A 19949-nucleotide genomic window follows, 5' to 3' on the forward strand; every position below is an offset into this window, starting at 1 on the left:
TTCTAAGCATCAAAATAAACGTCAAAAAGTTGGGATTTTTTTCTTTGTCAAAAAATCTGGATTTTTTCTAAGAGTCCAAAAATCTGGATTTTTATTTAAGTGTCCAAAAATCAGGATTTTATTATAACTGGCAAAAACTCTGGATTTTTTCAAGGAGTCAAACAGTCAAAAAGTGAGGAAATCTGGATTTTTTTCTGTCAAAAAGTCTGGATTTTTTTTAAGTGTCCAAAAATCTGGATTTTGTTTTGTAAGTGTCCAAAAATCAGGATTTTTTTCGAAGTGTCAAAAAGTCTGAATTTTTCCTAAGCGTCAAAAAATTGGGATTTTTTTTATAAGCATCAAAATGAATGTCAAAAAGTTGTGATTTTTTTCTAAGTGTCAAAAAGTCGGGTTTTTGTAAATGACAAAAAGCCAGTTTTTTTTTAAGCATCAAAATACGCATCAGTAAATCGAGATTTTTTTTTTTTTTTGCCATAAAATCTGTTTTAAGTGTCAAAAAAATCTGGATTTTTTTACTAACTGTCAAAAAGTCTGGATTTTTTCAAGGTGTCAAAAAAAGTTAGGAATTTTTGTAAGCATCAAAAAGTCTGAATTTTTTTCTAAGCGTCAAAAAATTGGGATTTTTTTATAACCGTCCAAATAAGTGTGAAAAAAGTCGTGTTTTTTTCTAAGTGTCAAAAAGTCAAGTTTTTTGTAATTGTCGAAAAGCCTGTATTTTTTCGAAGCATCAAAATAAACGTCAAAAAGTCGTGATTTTTTTTCTTTGTCAAAAAATCTGGATTTTTTCTAAGAGTCCAAAAATCTGGATTTTTATTTAAGTGTCCAAAAATCAGGATTTTTTTCTAACTGTCATAATGTCTGGATTTTTTCAAGGTGTAAAAAGTGAGGATTTTTTATAATAGTCAAAAAGTCAGGATTTTTTTTGTAAGTCTCGAAAAGTGTGGATTTTTTTTAAGTGTTCAAAAATCCGGATTTTGTTTTGTAAGTGTCCAAAATTCTGGATTTTTTTTCTGACTGTCAAAAAGTCTGAATTTTTTCTAAGCGTCAAAAAATTGGGATTTTTTTATAACCGTCAAAATAAGTGTGAAAAAAGTCGTGTTTTTTTCTAAGTGTCAAAAAGTCAAGTTTTTTGTAATTGTCGAAAAGCCTGGATTTTTTCTAAGCATCAAAATAAACGTCAAAAAGTCGGGATTTTTTTTCTTTGTCAAAAAATCTGGATTTTTTTCTAAGATTCCTAAAATCTGGATTTTTATTTAAGTGTCCAAAAATCAGGATTTTTTTCTAACTGTCATAATGTCTGGATTTTTTCAAGGTGTAAAAAGTGAGGATTTTTTCTAATAGTCAAAAAGTCAGGATTTTTTTAAAATGTTCAAAAATCAGGATTTTGTTTTGTAAGTGTCCAAAAATCTGGATTTTTTTTCTGACTGTCAAAAAGTCTGAATTTTTTCTAAGCGTCAAAAAATTGGGATTTTTTTATAACCGTCAAAATAAGTGTGAAAAAAGTCGTGTTTTTTTTCCAAGTGTCAAAAAGTCAAGTTTTTTGTAATTGTCGAAAAGCCTGGATTTTTTCTAATAGTCAAGAAGTCAGGATTTTTTTCTAAGTCTCGAAAAGTCTGGATTTTTTTAAAGTGTTCAAAAATCAGGATTTTGTTTTGTAAGTGTCCAAAAATCGGGATTTTTTTTTAAGTGTCAAAAAAATCTGGATTTTTTTTCTAACTGTCGGAAAGTCTGGATTTTTTCAAGGTGTCAAAAAAATGTAGGATTTTTTCTAAGCGTCAAAAAGTGAGGATTTTTTTTCCAAGTGTCGAAAAATCTGGATTTTTTTCTGTCAAAAAGTCTGGATTTTTTTAAAGTGTCCAAAAATCTGGATTTTGTTTTGTAAGTTTCCAAAAATCAGGTTTTTTTTCCAAGTGTCCAAAAGTCTGTTTATTTTTGTAAGCGTCAAAAAGTCGGGGGGTTTTCTAAGTAAATAAAAAACGGTGCATCTGGAAGCGACTGTCAGAAAGTGACTTGAAGATGATGTGTAAAACATCATCAATGCGACATTTTGACCAAAGAACCACCATTACATGTTATGTAAAGTCTTTTAAGTTTCAAAAAATAATAATACTAACATGACTCGTTTAATGCGCCTTATAGTCCTGTGCGCCCTATGGTCCTTCAGCACATGTTGCATCATCACCGCATGTTTTTCAATGACTCACATTTTACAATTTTGGCTTTGTCCACCCACTAAGTGTTTTTTTTTTTGTGTTTTTTTAAATGATTATAATTATTATTTCTACTCTGCTGATCTCCACACGCCTCACTTCCTGGTAGAATTGCAGACCTTGCACTTTTTCCCGTCCCATTTCCACGTTTTTGTGGCTATTTCGAATAGAGAATAATCAGGAACTGATATCGAGCTTTGTCGCCGGCTGGCTATTTTTTTTCCTTCCCGGTGTCGGCCGTTGTTGCGATTATAACGCGCAGTTGTTCAGGTCACGCTTTTGTGCACATCTGCGGCGGAGCCGGGCCTCTCCGGACGTGTTTGGCGCGATGCCACATCTGGCGCTTAGCAACAAAGCGTGCAGGCATGGAGGCTCACAAACTGTTTCCTCCATGAATAATTGGACTCATTTACCCACAGGAAATAAATGTTCTTCTGACGAGCAAACAGAAAATATTGCACACAAAAAAAAAGAAAAAACTTGAACAAACTGTTTGGGAAAAATTGAATGCAGGGAATAAGAAGTGGGCGATACTGGGGGTTTTGGAGTCGATCTGATACCATTGAAATACATGACGAGTATCGCTGATACCAGCACAGATGTGTTGTGTCCGCTCTGCCTTCCACATTTTCCACCCCATTCAAACGGTTCCAACTTCAAACTCTTCAGCCTATTCAGGAATCGCAAGCTTTCCCTCAAAAAAATTCCCATTTTTTTCAAAGAATTCCAGGTTTTCCGGGACATTTTTCCCCATTCAAAATGAATTGGCCATTTTTTTTTCAAACCGAATAAACCATTCCTCCATCCTGGAAATTTTAATTACTTTTTTTCCAAGTTCAAAAAAATTCCAGGATTTTCCAGAAGTCCTGGTTTTTCCAAGTCCTATTTCCACCTTTTATTTTTCCGGCGACTAACTCTTCCACATTTTTCAACCCACTTCAACCGTTCCACCATCAAAACATTCCTTTTAATAAGGACAAACAATTAAGTTTTGAACTGCTCGGGCGATAAGCTATATATATATATATATACATATATATATATATATATATATATATATATATATATATATATATATATATATGTATATATATATATATATATATATATATATATGTATATATATATATATATATACATATATATATATATATATATATATACATATATATGTATGTATGTTGGGAAATTGTGTTAGATGTAAATATAAACAGAATACAATGATTTGCAAATCATTTTCAACCCATATTCAGTTGAATATGCTACAAAGACAACATATTTGATGTTCAAACTGATAAACTTTTTTTTTTTGTTGCAAATAATCATCAACTTTAGAATTTGATGCCAACAACACGTGACAAAGAAGTTGGGAAAGGTGGCAATAAATACTGATAAATTTTAGGAAGGCTCATCAAACACTTATTTGGAACATCCCACAGGTGTGCAGGCTAATTGGGAACAGGTGGGTGCCATGATTGGGTATAAAAGCAGCTTCCGTGAAATGCTAAGTCATTCCCAAACAAGGATGGGGTGAGGGTCACCACTTTGTAAGCAAATTGTCGAACAGTTTTAGAACAACATTTCTCAACGAGCTATTGCAAGGAATTTAGGGATTTTACCATCTACGGTTCGTAAAATCATAAAAAGGTTCAGAGAATCTGGAGAAATCACTGCACATAAGCGATGATATTATGGACCTTTGATCCCTCAGGCGGTACTGGATCAAAACCCGACATCAGTGTGTAAAGGACATCACCACATGGGCTCAGGAACACTTCATAAAACCACTGTCAGTAACTACAGTTGGTCGCTACATCTGTAAGTGCAAGTTAAAACTCTACTATGCAAAGCAAAACCCATTTACCAACAACACCCTGAAAGGCCGCCGGCTTCGCTGGGCCCGAGCTCGTCCAAGATGGACTCATGCAAAGTGGAAAAGTATTCTGTAGTCTGACGAGTCCACATTTCAAATTATATTTGAAAATAGAGGACGTGGTGTGTCCAGAACAAAGAGGAACATAACCATTCGGATTGTTATAGGCGCAAAGTTCAAAAGCCAGCATCTGTGATGGTATGGGGGTGTATTAGTGACCAAGGCATGGGTAACTTACACATCTGTGAAGGCACCATTAATGCTGAAAGGTCCATACAGGTTTTGGAGCAACATATGTTGTCATCCAAGCAACGTTTTCATGGACACCCCTGCTTATTTCAGCAAGACAATGCCAAGCCACGTGTTACAATAGGGTGGTTTCATAGTAAAATAGTGCGGGTCATTTCCTGGTCCACCTGCAGTCCAGACCTGTCTCCCATCGAAAATGTGTGGCGCATTATGGAGCGTAAAATACGACAGCGGAGACCCCAGACTGTTGAATAACTAAACCTCTACATAAAACAAGAATGGGAAGGAATTCCACTTTCAAAGCTTCAACAATTAATTTCCTCAGTTCCCAAACATTTAATGAGTGTTATTAAAAGAAAAGGTGATGTAACACAGTGGTGAACATGCCCTTTCCTAACTACTTTGGCATGTGTTGCAGCCATGAAATTCCATCCATCCATCCATTTCCTACCGCTTATTCCCTTTTGGGGTCGCGGGGGGTGCTCGCGCCTATCTCAGCTACGATTGGGCGGAAGGCAGCGTACACCCTGGACAAGTCGCTACCTTATCGCAGAGCCATGAAATGCTAAGTTAATTATTATTTGCCAAAAAAAATAAAGTTTATGAGTTTGAACATCAAATATGTTGTCTTTGTAGTGCATTCAACTGAATATGGGTTGAAAAAGATTTGCAAATCATTGTATTCCGTTTATATTTACATCTAACACAATTTCCCAACTCATATGGAAACGGGGTTTTTAAAACTATAAGTGGAAATATCAATGTCTACATGCAGGTATAGTACCTACACTCTTTTACTACGATGCCATGCTGTTGTAATACATTGTCTTGCTGAAATAAGCAGGGGCGTCCATAATAACGTTGCTTGGATGGCAACATATGTTGCTCTAAAAGCTGTATGTACCTTTCAGCATTAATGTTACCTTCACAGATGTGTAAGTCACCCATGCCTTGGGCACTAATACACCCCCATATCATCACAGATGCTGGTTTATACACTTTGTTCCTATAACAATCCGGATGGTTCTTTCCCTCTTTGATCTGTAAGACACGATGATAACAGTTTCCAAAAACAATTTGAAATTTGGTCTCGTCAGACCACAGAACACTTTTCCAGTTTGCCTCAGTCCATCTTAGAGGAGATTGGGCCCAGCAAAGCCGGCGGCATTTCTGGGTGTTGTTGATAAACGGTTTTGGCTTTGCATAGTAGAGTTTTAACTTGCACTTACAGATGTAGCGACAAACTGTAGTTACTGACAGTGGTTTTCTGAAGTGTTCCTGAGCCCACGTGGTGATATCCTTTACACACTGATGTCGCTTTTTGATGCAGTACCGCATGAGGGATTCATGGTCCGTAATGTCATGGCTTACGTGAAGTGATTTCTCCAGACTCTCTGAACCTTTTGATGATATTATGAACCTTAGATGGTAAAATCCCCAAATTCCTTGCAATAGCTGGTTGAGAAATGTTGTATATTACTACACAAGTGGTCCAAATGATAAATCGGGTTGCTTTGGGTACATTTACAACCTTTTTGAGCGCCGGGACGTTTAGGGGATAAATCTGTTGTGAGGTACTTTGGGATCTTGAGAACTATTCGGGGTCCTTTGGGACTTTTAGGGGGAAGACAAGTTTATTTATGGAGCACACTTCGTACGCGAAGCAACTCGAAGTGCAGCACGGATGCAAACAATTAGAAGGTGAATAAAATCACGCCTAGAAAGAAAAACATGAAAAAAATCAGCAAGTGTGGATAAAATGTCAGCAGTTGTTATACGCACAGTTAGATAAAAGTGTTTCAGCCAGGAATTAAACGTCGTCTGGAAGACTGTTCCAGATTTTAGAAGCATACAACCCAAACGCAGCCTTACGGTGTTAGTCCTCACGTTTGTGAGTCTTTCCCTCAGTCCATGGACTTGTTCCGGTACAAGATGATATGCCCCAATCCCTTTGGGGACACTTCCCGTAAAAACGTTCCTACAAAAGTCCAATTTCCATTTTTGAAAAGGCTCTAACTGTCCAAGAATCGTGTGTTTTCCTACCGCCCTGCGTTATTAAGACTGGTGGATGTGGTAGGGAGTCTGTTGAAGGGTTGCAGGCAGTCAGGAACAGTGAATGTCAGTTCTGAAGCTGAAAGTCCAGAGGGCATCAGTTCCAGGCTGCTTGTAGAATGACCGGACTAGCTCACCGGTGTTGTCCTGTAAACGTTTAACCTGGCCGTTGAAAAACTCCTGTGTGGTTCCAATCTACAAAACATCATATCCCGAGGAACCAAACCGCTACAGACCTGTTGCCTTAACCCCCCCCCCCCTCGTATAGACCACGGAGAATATTCTCAGCCACCTCTGCCTGCAGGCATCGTCATCTTTGGACCGTTGTACTGTAGCCGGGGTGGATGATGCACCTACCTGCCCTATCTGGAGACCACTGAGAGCGCGAAAACGGTCGTTTTCTTCTACCTCCTCCGGAGCTCTTAACACCACCCAGCCGGCAAGGCTTGGGGTGAAACCGGAGGAGGCGTATTTGCAGCTCTACATGACCTGAGCTGCCAGTATTGACAGAGGTGGCAGGTGGATTTGACACACCTGTCAGACTTTTCAGACTTAGGCTGGCTATGCCTCAAAGGCAACTGCTGTCGTTAAAGTCCACAGGTGGGAACAAGCAGCCCAATTGAGAGGAAATAAAAGAACAATGACAAAGAGCTAGAAGTCAAACAGTAGGGTTCAGGAAGTGGATTCCAAGCTGGCCTGTGTGACGACTAGGTTTATGTATGGTCATAGCAGTGATAAACATATTTTCCTGAGGAGCCGAACCGCTACAGACCTGTTGCCTTAACCCCTTACCTTGTGAAGACATTGTCTGGAAGATTGTAGAAGTATACGACCCAAATGCAGCCTCACCGTGTTACTCCTCACTCTGGGCTAGATTTACTCTCACGTCTGTTAGTCCTTCTATAGTCCATGGACTATCAGATATGCTCCAATCTCTTTGGGGTCACTTCCCGTTAAAAACGTTCCTCCAAAACTTAAATTCCTATCTTTGAAAAGGCTCTACCCATCCAAGAATCGTGTATTACCCTTCCGCCCTGCGTTATTAACACTGATGGAGGGGGGGAAAGGAGTCTGTTGAAGGGTTGCAGACGGTCAGGAAAGTGAAGGGTTGGTTCTGAAGCTAAAAGTCCGGATGCCATCAGTTCCAGGCTGCTTGTAGACTGTGGACCAGCTCACTGGCGTTGTCCTGTAAACTTTTAACCTGGCCGTTGAAAAACACCTGTGTGGTTCTTATCCACATAACATCTTAACCCGAGGAGTCGAACCACTACAGACCTATTGCCTTAACCCCCCACCTCGTAAAGACCATGGAGAACTTCCTCAGCCACCTCCGCCTGCAGGCGTTGTCAGCTATGGATCCGTTGTACTGCAGCCTGCTTATCGCCCTAGCATCAGGGTGGATGATGCACCTACCTGCCCCATCTGGAGACCACCGAAAGCGCGATAACAGACATATTATTTGACCTCCCCTGGAGCTCTTAACACCATCCAGCCGACAAATCTTAGGGTGGACCTGTAGCAGGTGTGTTTGAAGCTCTACCTGACCTGAGCTGCCAGTAATGACAGCGGTGGCATGTGGATTTGACACACCTGTCAGATTCTTCAGACTAGCGCTGGAATGCAACTGCCTTCATTAAAGTCCATAGGTGGAAAGAAAGAGCTAGAAGTCAAACGGCAGGGTTCAGGAAGTGGATTCGAAGTCGGGGCCTGTGTGACGACCAGGTTTATCGTACGGATACGTTTTCTTCTTGAGGTTTTTTTTAAATGTGAGGCTATAAAGTGAGACGTGTTTTGGGATGTACAGCGAGTGTTTATGAGGCGCGTCCGAAAGGACAAGTTGTTACCTGCCGTGGAGCCGCAGTGTGTCCATCTGTCGGCCCGCTAACGATGTTCTACTGGAGACGCGTCTCCCGGATCACTCAGATGACTGAGCTTCATGTAAGCACGGCTAATGATGACCGTGGCGTGAAAAGCGGTTGGCGAGGCAGTGCATTGTTCAAAGCGGTCTTCGCCGTTTCACTCGAAATTGCCCGATAAAATTCAACCTTCAGACGCGGTATTCGCGGCGCTCCTCGTCTCGCCGCCGCAACAGAAAGGCCTCATTACGAGCCTCGTCGGCCACGACGCCTCCGTCTTTTCCACCGTGAATCATACGCCGCATCTTCTGGCCATCGTCACTATGGTTACACCGGCAACCCCGGGAGCCAATCAGAGCATTGCGGGGCAGTGGCGGGCCGACGAGCTCATTAACGGAGAACCTGCGTCGGGGGTTACAGCGGCGCTGCATTGATTGCCCGCAGGTAAACTGATGGAAATCTGAGATTCCTCTGAGCTCGCCACCTCGACGTAGATTCTGACCCTCGCACCGTCACAATTAAATGATTATGATCGTCTCCTTCTGTCTGTTTCTGCCAGTCGCTATCAGCTCCTTCTTCACGTTCACCTCTCTCCTCCTCCTGCACTCACCGCCTTCAGGCTGGTGGAGAGTTCCCGCTGTTTGTCATTATGACACAATCTCAGCCTCTCATCCTCCGTGTGTGTTTGTCTTATTTATCCTGCCGCGCCTGCAGAGGGAGAAAGAATGCCGCTCGCCTCTCCACCTTAATAAACATTCTTGTGCACTCTCCCTCGTTAGGCCGCCCCTGCTTGTTTTCCCTATCCGACCATCACCATGTGAAGATTAGGTTGTCGGTGTCATTTATCTTCCCAGGGCCACTTCATTGCTTCGGAGTCTTAGTTCCCATCCTCTTTATTCTTTTGGACACCCCTTGTTTGGTGTTTTTGACCCCTGACCCGAAAGAAAGACATTGTTTCTATCTTTGTGGGTCCTTGTCTTGGGCATCTTCATCCATCTGTTCATCCAGAGGGTTAGCATCGGACGTTTAATATTAGCAGACAAGAAAATGGTTTTGCAAAACCCAAAACCAGTGAAGTTGTCATGTTATGTAAATGGTAAATAAAAAGAGAATACAATGATTTGCAACTCCATCCATCCATTTTCTACCGCTTAATCCCTTTTGGGGGTCGCGGGGGGCGCTGGCGCCTATCTCAGCTACAATCGGGCGAAAGGCAGGGTACACCCTGGACAAGTCGCCACCTCATCGCAGGGCCAACACAGATAGACAGACAATATTCACACTCACATTCACACAATAGGGCCAATTTAGTGTTGCCAATCAACCTATCCCCAGGTGTATGTCTTACTTATATTTAATTAAATAGACTGCCCAGACAAGATATTTAATATTCGCACTGAAAAACGTATTTATTTATTTTTTTGGTGCAAAGAATCATGTCACAGGGGCATTTTTACCACTGTGTTACATGGCCTTTCCTTTTAACAACACTCAGTAAAGGTTTGGGAACTGAGGAGACACACTCTTTCTAGATGTACAGCTTAAGTTGTTCAACAGTCTCCCTTCTGATATTTTAGCTTTCATATTGCACCACACATTTACAATATCTGGACTACAGGCAGGCCAGTCTAGTACCCGCACTCTTTTACTATGGAGCCACGCTGTTGTAATACGTGGCTTGGCATCGTCTTGCGGAAACGTTGATAACGTTGCTTGGATGGCAACATATGTTGCTCCAAAACCTGCGTGTACCTTTTAGCATTAATGGTGCCTTCACAGATGTGTAACTTACCCAATTCTTGGGCACTAATACCCCCCATACTGTCACATTTTAATATAAAGCAATAAAGGAATGGAACAACCTCGCAACAAACTGTAAAAGTGTAACAGATTACTCTTCATTAACAATTGAAGTTAAAAAGTGGCTTTGGAACAATCAAAGCTGCTCACACGGTCAATAAGGTGGGCACTATGATTGACACATCAACTTTATGTGTATTATATTTATCTATGAGAGCATTTTGTTATAAACGGTTTGGTGTATCTGTTAAAATCATGCTTGTTTTTACAAATGATGACAGATGTGAGTGAGAGCATGTTTTGTAGGGGTGTGGGAAAAGACCGATTCGACTTTGAATCGTGGTTCTCACGTTGTGCGATTCAGAATCGATTCTCATTTAAAAAAACTTTTTTTGTTGTTTTTTTTTTATAAATCCAACTAAACAATACACAGCAATTCCATAACAATGCAATCCAATTCCAAAACCAAACCTGACCCAGCAACACTCAGAACTGTAATAAACAGAGCAATTGAGGAGACACAAACACGACACAGAACAAACCAAAAGTAGTGAAACAAAAATGGATATTATCAACAGCATTATCAATACTAGTTATAATTTCAGCATAGCAGTGATTAAAAATCGCTCATTTACATTATCATTAGACATTTATAAAATAAAATAAAAAGAACAATAATGTCACAGTGGCTTACACTTGCATCGCATCTCATAAGCTTGACAACACACTGTGTCCAATGTTTTCACAAAGATAAAATAAGTCATATTTTTGGTTCGTTTAATAGTTAAAACAAATTTACATTATTGCAATCAGTTGATAAGACATTGTACTTTACAATTATAAAAGCTTTTGAAAAAAAATCTACTACTCTGCTTGCATGTCAGCAGACTGGGGTAGATCCTGCTTGTGTAAAATATATTCAGGAAGTGTCACGGATACAAAGGATTCTGGGTATTTGTTGTGTTGCGTTTATGTTGGGTTACTGTGAGGATGTTCTCCCGAAATGTGTTTGTCATTATTGTTTGGTGTGGCTTCACAGCGCGGCGCATATTAGTAAGAGTGTTAAAATTGTTTATATCACAACCATCAGTGTACTCTGTGTCACCCAGTATGCCTTTCAATCTTGTACGTGTGAATGCGGAAGCTGCATACAACATGTTGCTGGATTAATAATCGGTTTGTACATGTTGTTGAAGGTGTCAAATGCAATGGCTTCACAGCACACCCTTATTCTTGTCATCAGGATGAACACCATTGGATATTCGCGAGATCGTTAATGGCTCCCATTGTCTTCTTTACTCTGTGATACGGTTTTAAATAGCTCCGACTTCTGATGTATTTCAACAGGCGGGTGGCGGGCGGTTGCGGTTCTGATAAAATGTTGGTTCGGGTGGACGGCGGGTGGATGACGACTTTGGTGATGCGGTTGCGGATTATATAATTGCCTATCCGCGCATCTCTAGTACATACAGCTAGCCTAGATAGCATGTTAGCATGGATTAGCTTGCAGTCATGCATTGACCGAATATGCCTGATTAGCATTCAACCCTAAAACGATAACGTCATCAAAGCTCACCTTTGCGCATTCACGCACAGGATAAAAAGTTTGGTGGACAAAATGAGACAGGGAAGTATTGGAATTAAACTCGTATTTCTGTGGCAGCGTCGGAGAAAGTCGCACATGAGTCACAGTCCACACAATGGTGAGTGAGATCAATCAATCAATGTTCATTTACATAGCCCTAAATCACAAGTGTCTCAAAGGGCTGCACAAGCCACAACGACATCCTCGGTTCAGAGCCCACATAAGGGCAAGGAAAAACTCACAACCCAGTGGGATGTCAATGTGAATGATCATGAGAAACCCTCGAGGGGAGACCGGGTGCAATGGACGTCGAGTGGGTCTAGCATAATATTGTGAAAGTCCAGTCCATAGTGGATCTAACATATTAGTGAGAGTCCAGTCCATAGTGGATATAGCATAATAGTGTGAGAGTCCAGTCCATAGATGATCTAACATAATAGTGAGAGTCCAGTCCTTAGTGGATCTAACATAATAGTGTGAGAGTCCAGTCCATAGTGGATCTAACATATTAGTGGGAGTCCAGTCCATTGTGGATCTAGCATAATATTGTGAGAGTCCAGTCCATAGATGATCTAGCATAATATAGTGAGAGTCCAGTCAATAGTGGATCTAACATAATAGTGATAGTCCAGTCCATAGTGGATCTGACTTAATAGTGAGATTCCAGTTCATAGTGGATCCAACATAATAGTGAGAGTCCAGTCCATAGTGGATCCAACATAATAGTGTGAGAGTCCAGTCCATAGTGGATCTAACATATTAGTGGGAGTCCAGTCCATTGTGGATCTAGCATAATATTGTGAGAGTCCAGTCCATAGATGATCTAGCATAATATAGTGAGAGTCCAGTCAATAGTGGATCTAACATAATAGTGATAGTCCAGTCCATAGTGGATCTGACTTAATAGTGAGATTCCAGTTCATAGTGGATCCAACATAATAGTGAGAGTCCAGTCCATAGTGGATCCAACATAATAGTGAGAGTCCAGTCCGTAGTGGCTCTAACATGATAGTGTGATAGTCGAGTCCATAGTGGATCGAACATAACAGTGAGAGTCCAGTCCATAGTGGATTTAAGTTCTGAATCATATTACAACAAAAAAAACATAGTTTTCACCCCATTTTTGTTTTCCATTTCCATACATTTTTGAAAAAGCCCCCCGAAGCGACCAAGGAGCTGCTAAAAGGCAGCATGTCAAAGTTAAAGTTAAGGTACCAGTACAGTCACACACTTTCGCTGTGGTGAAATTACCCTCTGCATTTGACCCAACTCTTGTTCCGCCCCTAGGAGGTGAGGGGAGCAGTAAGCAGCAGGGGCGGTGGCTCTAGAGCCGCGAGTTGCTGACCCTCGTACTAATCGCTCCCTCTCTCTCGATGTCTCTCAGCTTCTCTAGGCTGCCCCTTCGAGTTTCTCAACTTTCACTTTCTTCTCTCCCGTCCCCCACTTCCCTCCTACCCCCTCTGCAGATGAAATAGAAATGCTGGAGCGCCTTTGGCTGTCAGGTATCTGCCACAATGACAAAATTGAGGTGATGAGCAGTAAGCTAGATATTGACAACATGGCTGGGGTCTTCTACATGCTTCTGGTGGCTATGGGCCTCAGCCTACTGGTGTTTGCCTGGGAACACTTGGTTTACTGGAAGTTGCGTCATTGCATGGCCACCAGCTCAGGCAAACTGGACTTCCTCTTGGCCATCAGCAGGGTAAGAGCTTCAAACACATGCACTGCGTTTTGCCACGTTAGCCTTAGTTGTATCGTATTTGTCACGATACGTTCCAACCGTTACGGACGTCCACTTCTGACTGCAAACATTGAATGGTCTACTATTCTCCCGGCTCAATGTCAGGACACCCGTACTGTATGCGTGGCCGTTCCTGCCCTGATCGGTTTCACAGTGTGAGCCTTTGAATGCGTAAGGTCCGAGGTCAATTCGATTCCACTCAGTCATTTGGGGGAGATTAATTGAAATTCAATGTTGCTCACAGACTGGATATCCTGTTCCTTTGACAGTGACCTTGACAGAGCAGCCTCACACCGTACGCATGTGATTATCGGCTCAGAGATAATATTCCCTTGCCAGGTTGTAATTGGCTACACCCCGCCTCTCGCTCCAAAGTCAGCTGGGATAGGCCCCAGCCCAGCCGTGACCCTAATGAGGACAAGCGGTGCAGAAAAATTAATGAATGGAATTTGCAATTACTGCAATTTGTGTATTTACATGAAGGATAATTATCATGAGGAATGTTAACGAATAGCAAGCTTGCTCAGTTGTGAAACGTGTCTGTCATCTTTCTTCGCTAATGTTTGTTTTTCTTCTCCTCAGGGCATGTATAGCTGCTGTAGCTTTGAAGATGAAACAGCGCCAGCGGGCGGCGCTAAATCGTTGGCCTCTCATCACCACACGGCTATGGTTCCAGTCCCGTCTCAGCCACACGTTATCTCCACGTCGATGACAAGCCCGGCTATTGCCATAGCGCAGCATCAGCAACCTCCACCGCAGCAGCAGTCTGTCTACAAGACACCTCTACCCGGCTCTCCTCCCACCGTCGTGCATTCCGGAACAGCAGTGGGTCCCTCCAGCACCCCCATTGCTGGCGCACCCCTTCCTTGCTCTACCTTCTTGCCCAGGCCAGATCGTAGATTGGCTGTGGTGGATCGCTGGAGACTGCCCAAATCTACAACAGCCGGAAACTCTAGGGCTGTAAGGGGGGGCATTCCTGACATGGGACTCTTTGCTCCAAAAGTCCCACCAAACTGGGCTTCATCTACTGGAGGAGGTGGGGGACTTGATGGTTACAAGCGGTATTATGGTCCCATTGACCCTGAGGGACTAGGGCCCTGCATGGAGCAGCAGGCAGGGTCCCAGACCCCCAAGACTATGCCAAGGGGCCATCCCCAGCCCCCTCCAGCCAGTGTGGCCTTCTATTCAGAAAAGGGCATGGACCACGGGGTGGGGAAGAGGGTGGTGGGAGGTGGCAGCGGAGGTCAGGGAAAAGGGGCTGTTAAAACTCTTGGAACTCCAAGACTGCCTTCAAAGAGTCAAGCTCCTCTGCCTCCTACACCCCCACTGCCACACCCCTCTCCCCCTCTCCCCTCGTCCTTTTGGAGGAGGCGTCGGCCCAAAAAGCCCAAGGAACCCGGAGGGCCACTATATGAGAACATTTTACCCCTGGGGCGGAGGGGAGAGGCACGAGATGGAGTGAGGGAGGGAGGAGGAAGGAGGGCACGCCCCCTTTCTCCCCCACTCTCACTTCCTGTGCCAGTACCCCTCAGCCCCTCCTACACACCGCCCTCACCTTCGGCGTCCCTGCACTATACTTCCTCATCATCATGTTCGTCGACGACATCGTCCACATCCACGTCCTCATCTGCCTCGTCTTCTCGCTCCACCTCCCCGACATATTCTTACAGCTCCTCCAGGAGCACACGGGACAGGATTGGAGGACTGGATGAAGAGGAAGATGACGATGAAGAGGAGCTTACAGAGGAGTCAAGCCTTCTCCTGGGAAGAGGTCGAGATAGGGAGCGCTCAATCCTTCGGCCTCGTTCCTTGAGCCAAGGCCGCTTCCCGCCACCCATACCCCCAAGAAAGCCGCGCACTTCCTGGGGTGACCGAGAACGGGAAAGGGAGAGGGGGGGCAGCCAATTGTCTCAACTTCAAGAGTGGTGGGCGAGCTGGAACGAAAGGGAGAGGAGTGGCACAGGGGGAGACGCTGAGAGGCAAAAACGCGAGAAAAAGAGGAGGAAAGAGAAGGAGAAAGAAAAGAAGAAAAAGAAAAAGAACAAAAAGAGAAAGAAGCGGGAAGAAAGGGAACGTGAGCGTGAGAGAGAGCGAAAAAGACGAAAAGTGAAAAAAAAGAAGAAAAAGGCCTTAAAGTCGAAAAAAAGGAAGAAATCCATCGGTGGTAAAAGATCCGAGCCAGAGGATGGAGATATTGAGCCTGAGAGAGAAGGTGAGGCGGAGGGAGAGAGAGAAGAAGGAATGCAAGACTACTCCCCATTTTCTGCTCAGTACCGCAGTACGTTTGCAGAGAAGCGGCAGGATTCGTGGGAAGGAGAGCGGGAGAGAGTGAGGAGAGATGGAGGAGAGGAAGGCAATGACAGGGAAGAGGAGGACAGCGGCCGAAGTAGAGAACGCCATACCAAATCTTCACACGCTCATTCTAGACACCGTACACCTAGTAAGAGCTCCAACTTAAACAAACTCCCCGCGTCTGTCAAATTTTGGGTGAACGGAAGGGGGGACGCCTCGAACACGCCCCCTACCTCCCTGCAGCCCTTCTTTCCATCCGGCAAACGGCGAAGGAGCGCAGGATTGGATCGAGACGACAGTGGTCGGCTCGGCGAGAGGCGTCCTTTGCTGATGCCTTATGAGAAAGAGAAAGCACAGACCAGGGAGGGGCTTTCCTTCCACGAGTGGGATTCTGAGGATGATGATGATGATGAAGAGGAGGAAGAGGAGGAGAGAGAACGAGTTAGGGGGAGGGAGAGAGGGAGGAGGTCTGGTCGAGGGGCAGTGTCTGAAACAGAAAGGGACAGGGTAGAAAGACAGGCAGAGGACAGTTACTCAGATGAGGGCTCATCGGGGGAGTTTGGTCGTTTTGAAAGATACTGGGAGGGAGGTGCGGGAAGCACTTCCGGAGTCGGGGGTATAGGCGGAGGAGGTTGGTTCTTTGGTACCTACCCTTCCAGAGAAAGAGGAGGGAGCGTCAATAGTCGTGATGACTCCTTTCTTGGAACGAGGGCAGAGGGATGGATTGGTGCTGATTTCTGGAGTTCAGGGACAGGCTTAGGTTGGGGTTCAGCGGGAGGGAGTGGGGGACTCAGCTCACAGTGGCCACCGCCCCCCACAGCATTCCCTCCGCCAAGGAGATATTGGTCTATGGACAAGATCCCTATTAAGGGGGAGAAAAAATGGAAGGGAGGGAAAAGTAAGAGGCAAGGTAGGGACAGAGGGGAGGAAGCTCGCCGGGCCACAATGTGTTCCTGTAGCCTTTACCCCCATCCCCATCCTTACCCTCATCCCCACAGCCGTTCACACACCACACAGTCCAAGAGACGGCCCACCTCACTTTCACGTAGCCAGGAAGAGCTTCTCCCCCACTGCCACAGCTTCAGCGGGGGCTCTCGTTCCAAACCTCTTCCTCCCAAGTCAGATACTAGTCAGGCGAAATCAGGCAGCCAATCTAACCTCAGCACACAGCCGACTGAGCTAGCACCTCAACCCCCGCCATCGCCACCTCAGCCTCCGTCTCTGTCTCCCACTACCCTCCCCATGCCTATCCCGCCTCCGCCCTCCTCATCTTCGGTCTCACCTCCAGCCGGGGTGGGGATGGTTGGCCAGGGCCAGATTCAGGCTTCAGCCAGTGCCAAACTACAGTACCAGAGACTACGCTCTGTACCACAGCCACGAAGGTTCTACTCACCTCACCTGCCACTCAAAGCCAAGAGTCTGTGCTCACGTCGGGGATCAGCCCATTTTTCCAGCCTGGAGAGCGAGGTATGACAGGGGGAGAGGAGAGAGGGAGACGTAGGAGCAAACACCTCTGTAATCGAGCACGATGGCGACATCGCAGCTGGAGCCAGGGACAAGGCTGCCATTGTAGCCATCAGTACTCAATTAGCAGCCATCACAGCAGGAAGTCGCTTGGACAGTGCTGATGCTAGCATCGCTCTGCATGAGAGCAACAGTGCAGACGCCCGCTCCCTTGTACACGTTCTCGTGAGGGCAACCGTGAGACGCCACACCAGGGTAAGCTACAGCCCTTTGGATGAGTCCCACATCGGCGGGGGCGGACGGCAGGCCGCGTCACAGGGAACAACCGCTCCGGAGCTTCTCCTGCGCTCCGAATTGAGCTTCGTGATGTCATCCTCGGTCCTCCTGCCCTCACCAGGTCCAAACTGTGGATGACAGTAGTGAGTAATGATGTCATATTTGTACCCAAATGCTCAAAACGTCTCCCTCCCTCTGGCTTTGACAACAACTCAGTGGCTTCAGGAGGGACACTCGCCTTTTTAACAAAAACAGTGGAATGCTTCTTGGAGGCCAACGGGCGGCGGACCCTCTTCTTTGCTTTTGTAAATCAGTTGATACGAAAAAGCATCGGGGTCACCTCTCACGCACTGTGTTCGCCTGATCGCCTTTCACCGGTCAGTCAGGACACTGACAACATCAGACCCATCTAGCTCTACCCCCACTCGATGTGATGTCACCTTTTAATCAAAGAACAGTCAGACTGAACAGGATTCGCTTCTTCTTGGGGCTTGCTGGTCCAACCAGGACCGTATGATAGTATTTGAACAAAAAATATATATATTAAAAAGGGAAATACATGAAGAGAAAAAAAACAAAAATACCAAGCATTTATAATTTTTCTCTGTTCGTTTTTTAAGATCGAGGAGGCTGGATGTGGCTCGTGTTGGAAGTGGGAATGACTTGTCGTGCCAAATATCCCCACTAAAGTTTTTTTCCTAAAAGATTACTTTAACATGTCATTTATTTTCACAATGTTATTTTCGTTCGGAGCACACCGTCCTACAATTGGATCAAGGGGGAAGATTGGTGCAGTATTTGTAATTATCGTTAGGTGGCGGCCTAGTATCTAAGTACGCATTGGAGCCCAGTGCGTGTTTAATACTTGCTCGGGGTGTGCAGCTGCTTGTGGTTTTCACATAAATGGGAAAGTGCAATGCATCCAAAAACCTTGACCGTGATCCCGACATGAACATTCGCCGGGTTCTGGAGCCTTTTGGAGTACCCGAAGCACAATTCTCTGTGTGCAACAGTCATTGGTGCACAACCCCCCAGATCACGTTTTTGATTGTAACAAAGTAGGGCTTTTGTCGAAGGGTTCTCTCGCCACTCGGCTTTAGCCGGGCGACTCCAACCGGAGAAGAAACTGTGACGGGTGGCCGAGGCGCCACTGAATACGGTCAGTAACAACCGTCTGACTCAGCAATATTCCCACCTTCAATGTGACAGGGACGCTGCGGAAACATGTTTGTTTGTGTTTAGCGCTTTTTCTCCGCCTGGCTTTAGTCCGGTTTCGGTTGAATGACCTTGTTCTTTGTTTTTGTTTTTTACCCTTTCGAGCCATCCACTGTGTTAAACGCCAGCCGTCCAATCCCGTCTCCGTCAGGCGTTGGCCTAATCTCTCACACTAAGACCAGCCACAGACCAGCTCTTCTCCTACTGTAGTCGAATGTAGCTTTGTCTCGATGTAGCATTCACTTTTAGACTTTGTAGCTTTTTTCTCCGGGCGCTGCGGACAAATGGCTGAACGTTGACTTGCCGCGTGAGGGGCGGGGTGTCGGGGGGGCCTGTGCGTTATATTTGTGCATGTTGTCACAGATCGAAGGCTTAGTCGACCTTGTCATTTCCCCCTTCGCCTTTCACTGAGGGCAAGCACTATTTTTATCTGCACATGGATTGCTTCTTTCCTATATCTACGTGGGGCAGTTTGTACAAAAAAAAACAAAAAAAAAACAACGATCTGTCCTGGTATTAATTAAGAGAGCTCCCTTTTCCCATTGCCCACCCTTTAAAGAGCCCCAGAATCAGTGCATGTCAAACCCAATTCCGAATCTCAAAGGACCGTTTCGAAGAGGTCCGCTTTTAACCCTTCATCCCCAAAACCCCCCCGGTTACCGCGGCAACGGTTTGGCCGCGCAGCCGTCGCTTGTTCAAAACAACCAACAGGGCTTAAAGCGGCCGCGACACTGAGCGCTATCGATTTCAACGAGGCGCTAATTCTTAAGTCTGTGACTGCATGAACAGGAGTGTCTCTTTTCAATATTTTTGCTCCCTTTTTTCTATTGTTTTCCTTTACGTCGAGGAGAGTGGCGGGGGAAAGAAGATATTGAAATATGCTATGTTTTATGAGAATGTACCATGTTATACTGTGATTTAACAGATATTTTACTGTATTCATTTGAATTCTATCATTTATCGAGAAATATATATGTACAAATAAATATATACATATATATATATATATACATAAAGGTATATATATTAGTTAAGTTTGGTATATTTGGACGAAGTGTTAGATGAACTAGTTTTCAATGTTTTAGCTTTGTAGCCAACCTAGAAACTGAAATCATTTTGGACTTTTTGATTCCTCCTATATGACTGTGAAGACATTAGTGCCTGTGACAAAAAAGACAAAGTAAAAGTCTAAACTCGCTCTCCATCTGTATCTACTGCAGCTACCCGGTCCGTCACTCCTCCCGTACTACCTACGATTGCTTTCTTCACACCGTCCTTTCCTCCCCCGCATCACTCTGTCTGTCCCTTGGCACGTTCTACGGTCTCGTTTTGCTAG

At 44.4% G+C, this 19949-nt stretch overlaps 1 protein-coding gene across 3 annotated transcripts in view; it reads left to right on the top strand.

Moving 5' to 3' along the window:
• LOC133561775 (glutamate receptor ionotropic, NMDA 2D) overlaps positions 1 to 19621 on the top strand; it is a 189117-nt gene extending 169496 nt beyond the window's left edge. For all 3 annotated transcript variants that reach the window (XM_061915303.1, XM_061915301.1, XM_061915304.1), the window contains 2 exons: positions 13092 to 13327; positions 13949 to 19621. In XM_061915303.1, coding sequence (XP_061771287.1) covers positions 13092 to 13327; positions 13949 to 17131 — 3419 coding nt within the window. In that variant the 3' untranslated portion in view covers positions 17132 to 19621. The remainder of the gene's footprint in view (positions 1 to 13091; positions 13328 to 13948) is intronic.
• Positions 19622 to 19949: the final 328 nt, after the last annotated feature.

Source organism: Nerophis ophidion, linkage group LG11 (assembly GCF_033978795.1).
Source record: "Nerophis ophidion isolate RoL-2023_Sa linkage group LG11, RoL_Noph_v1.0, whole genome shotgun sequence".
Lineage (NCBI taxonomy): Eukaryota > Metazoa > Chordata > Actinopteri > Syngnathiformes > Syngnathidae > Nerophis > Nerophis ophidion.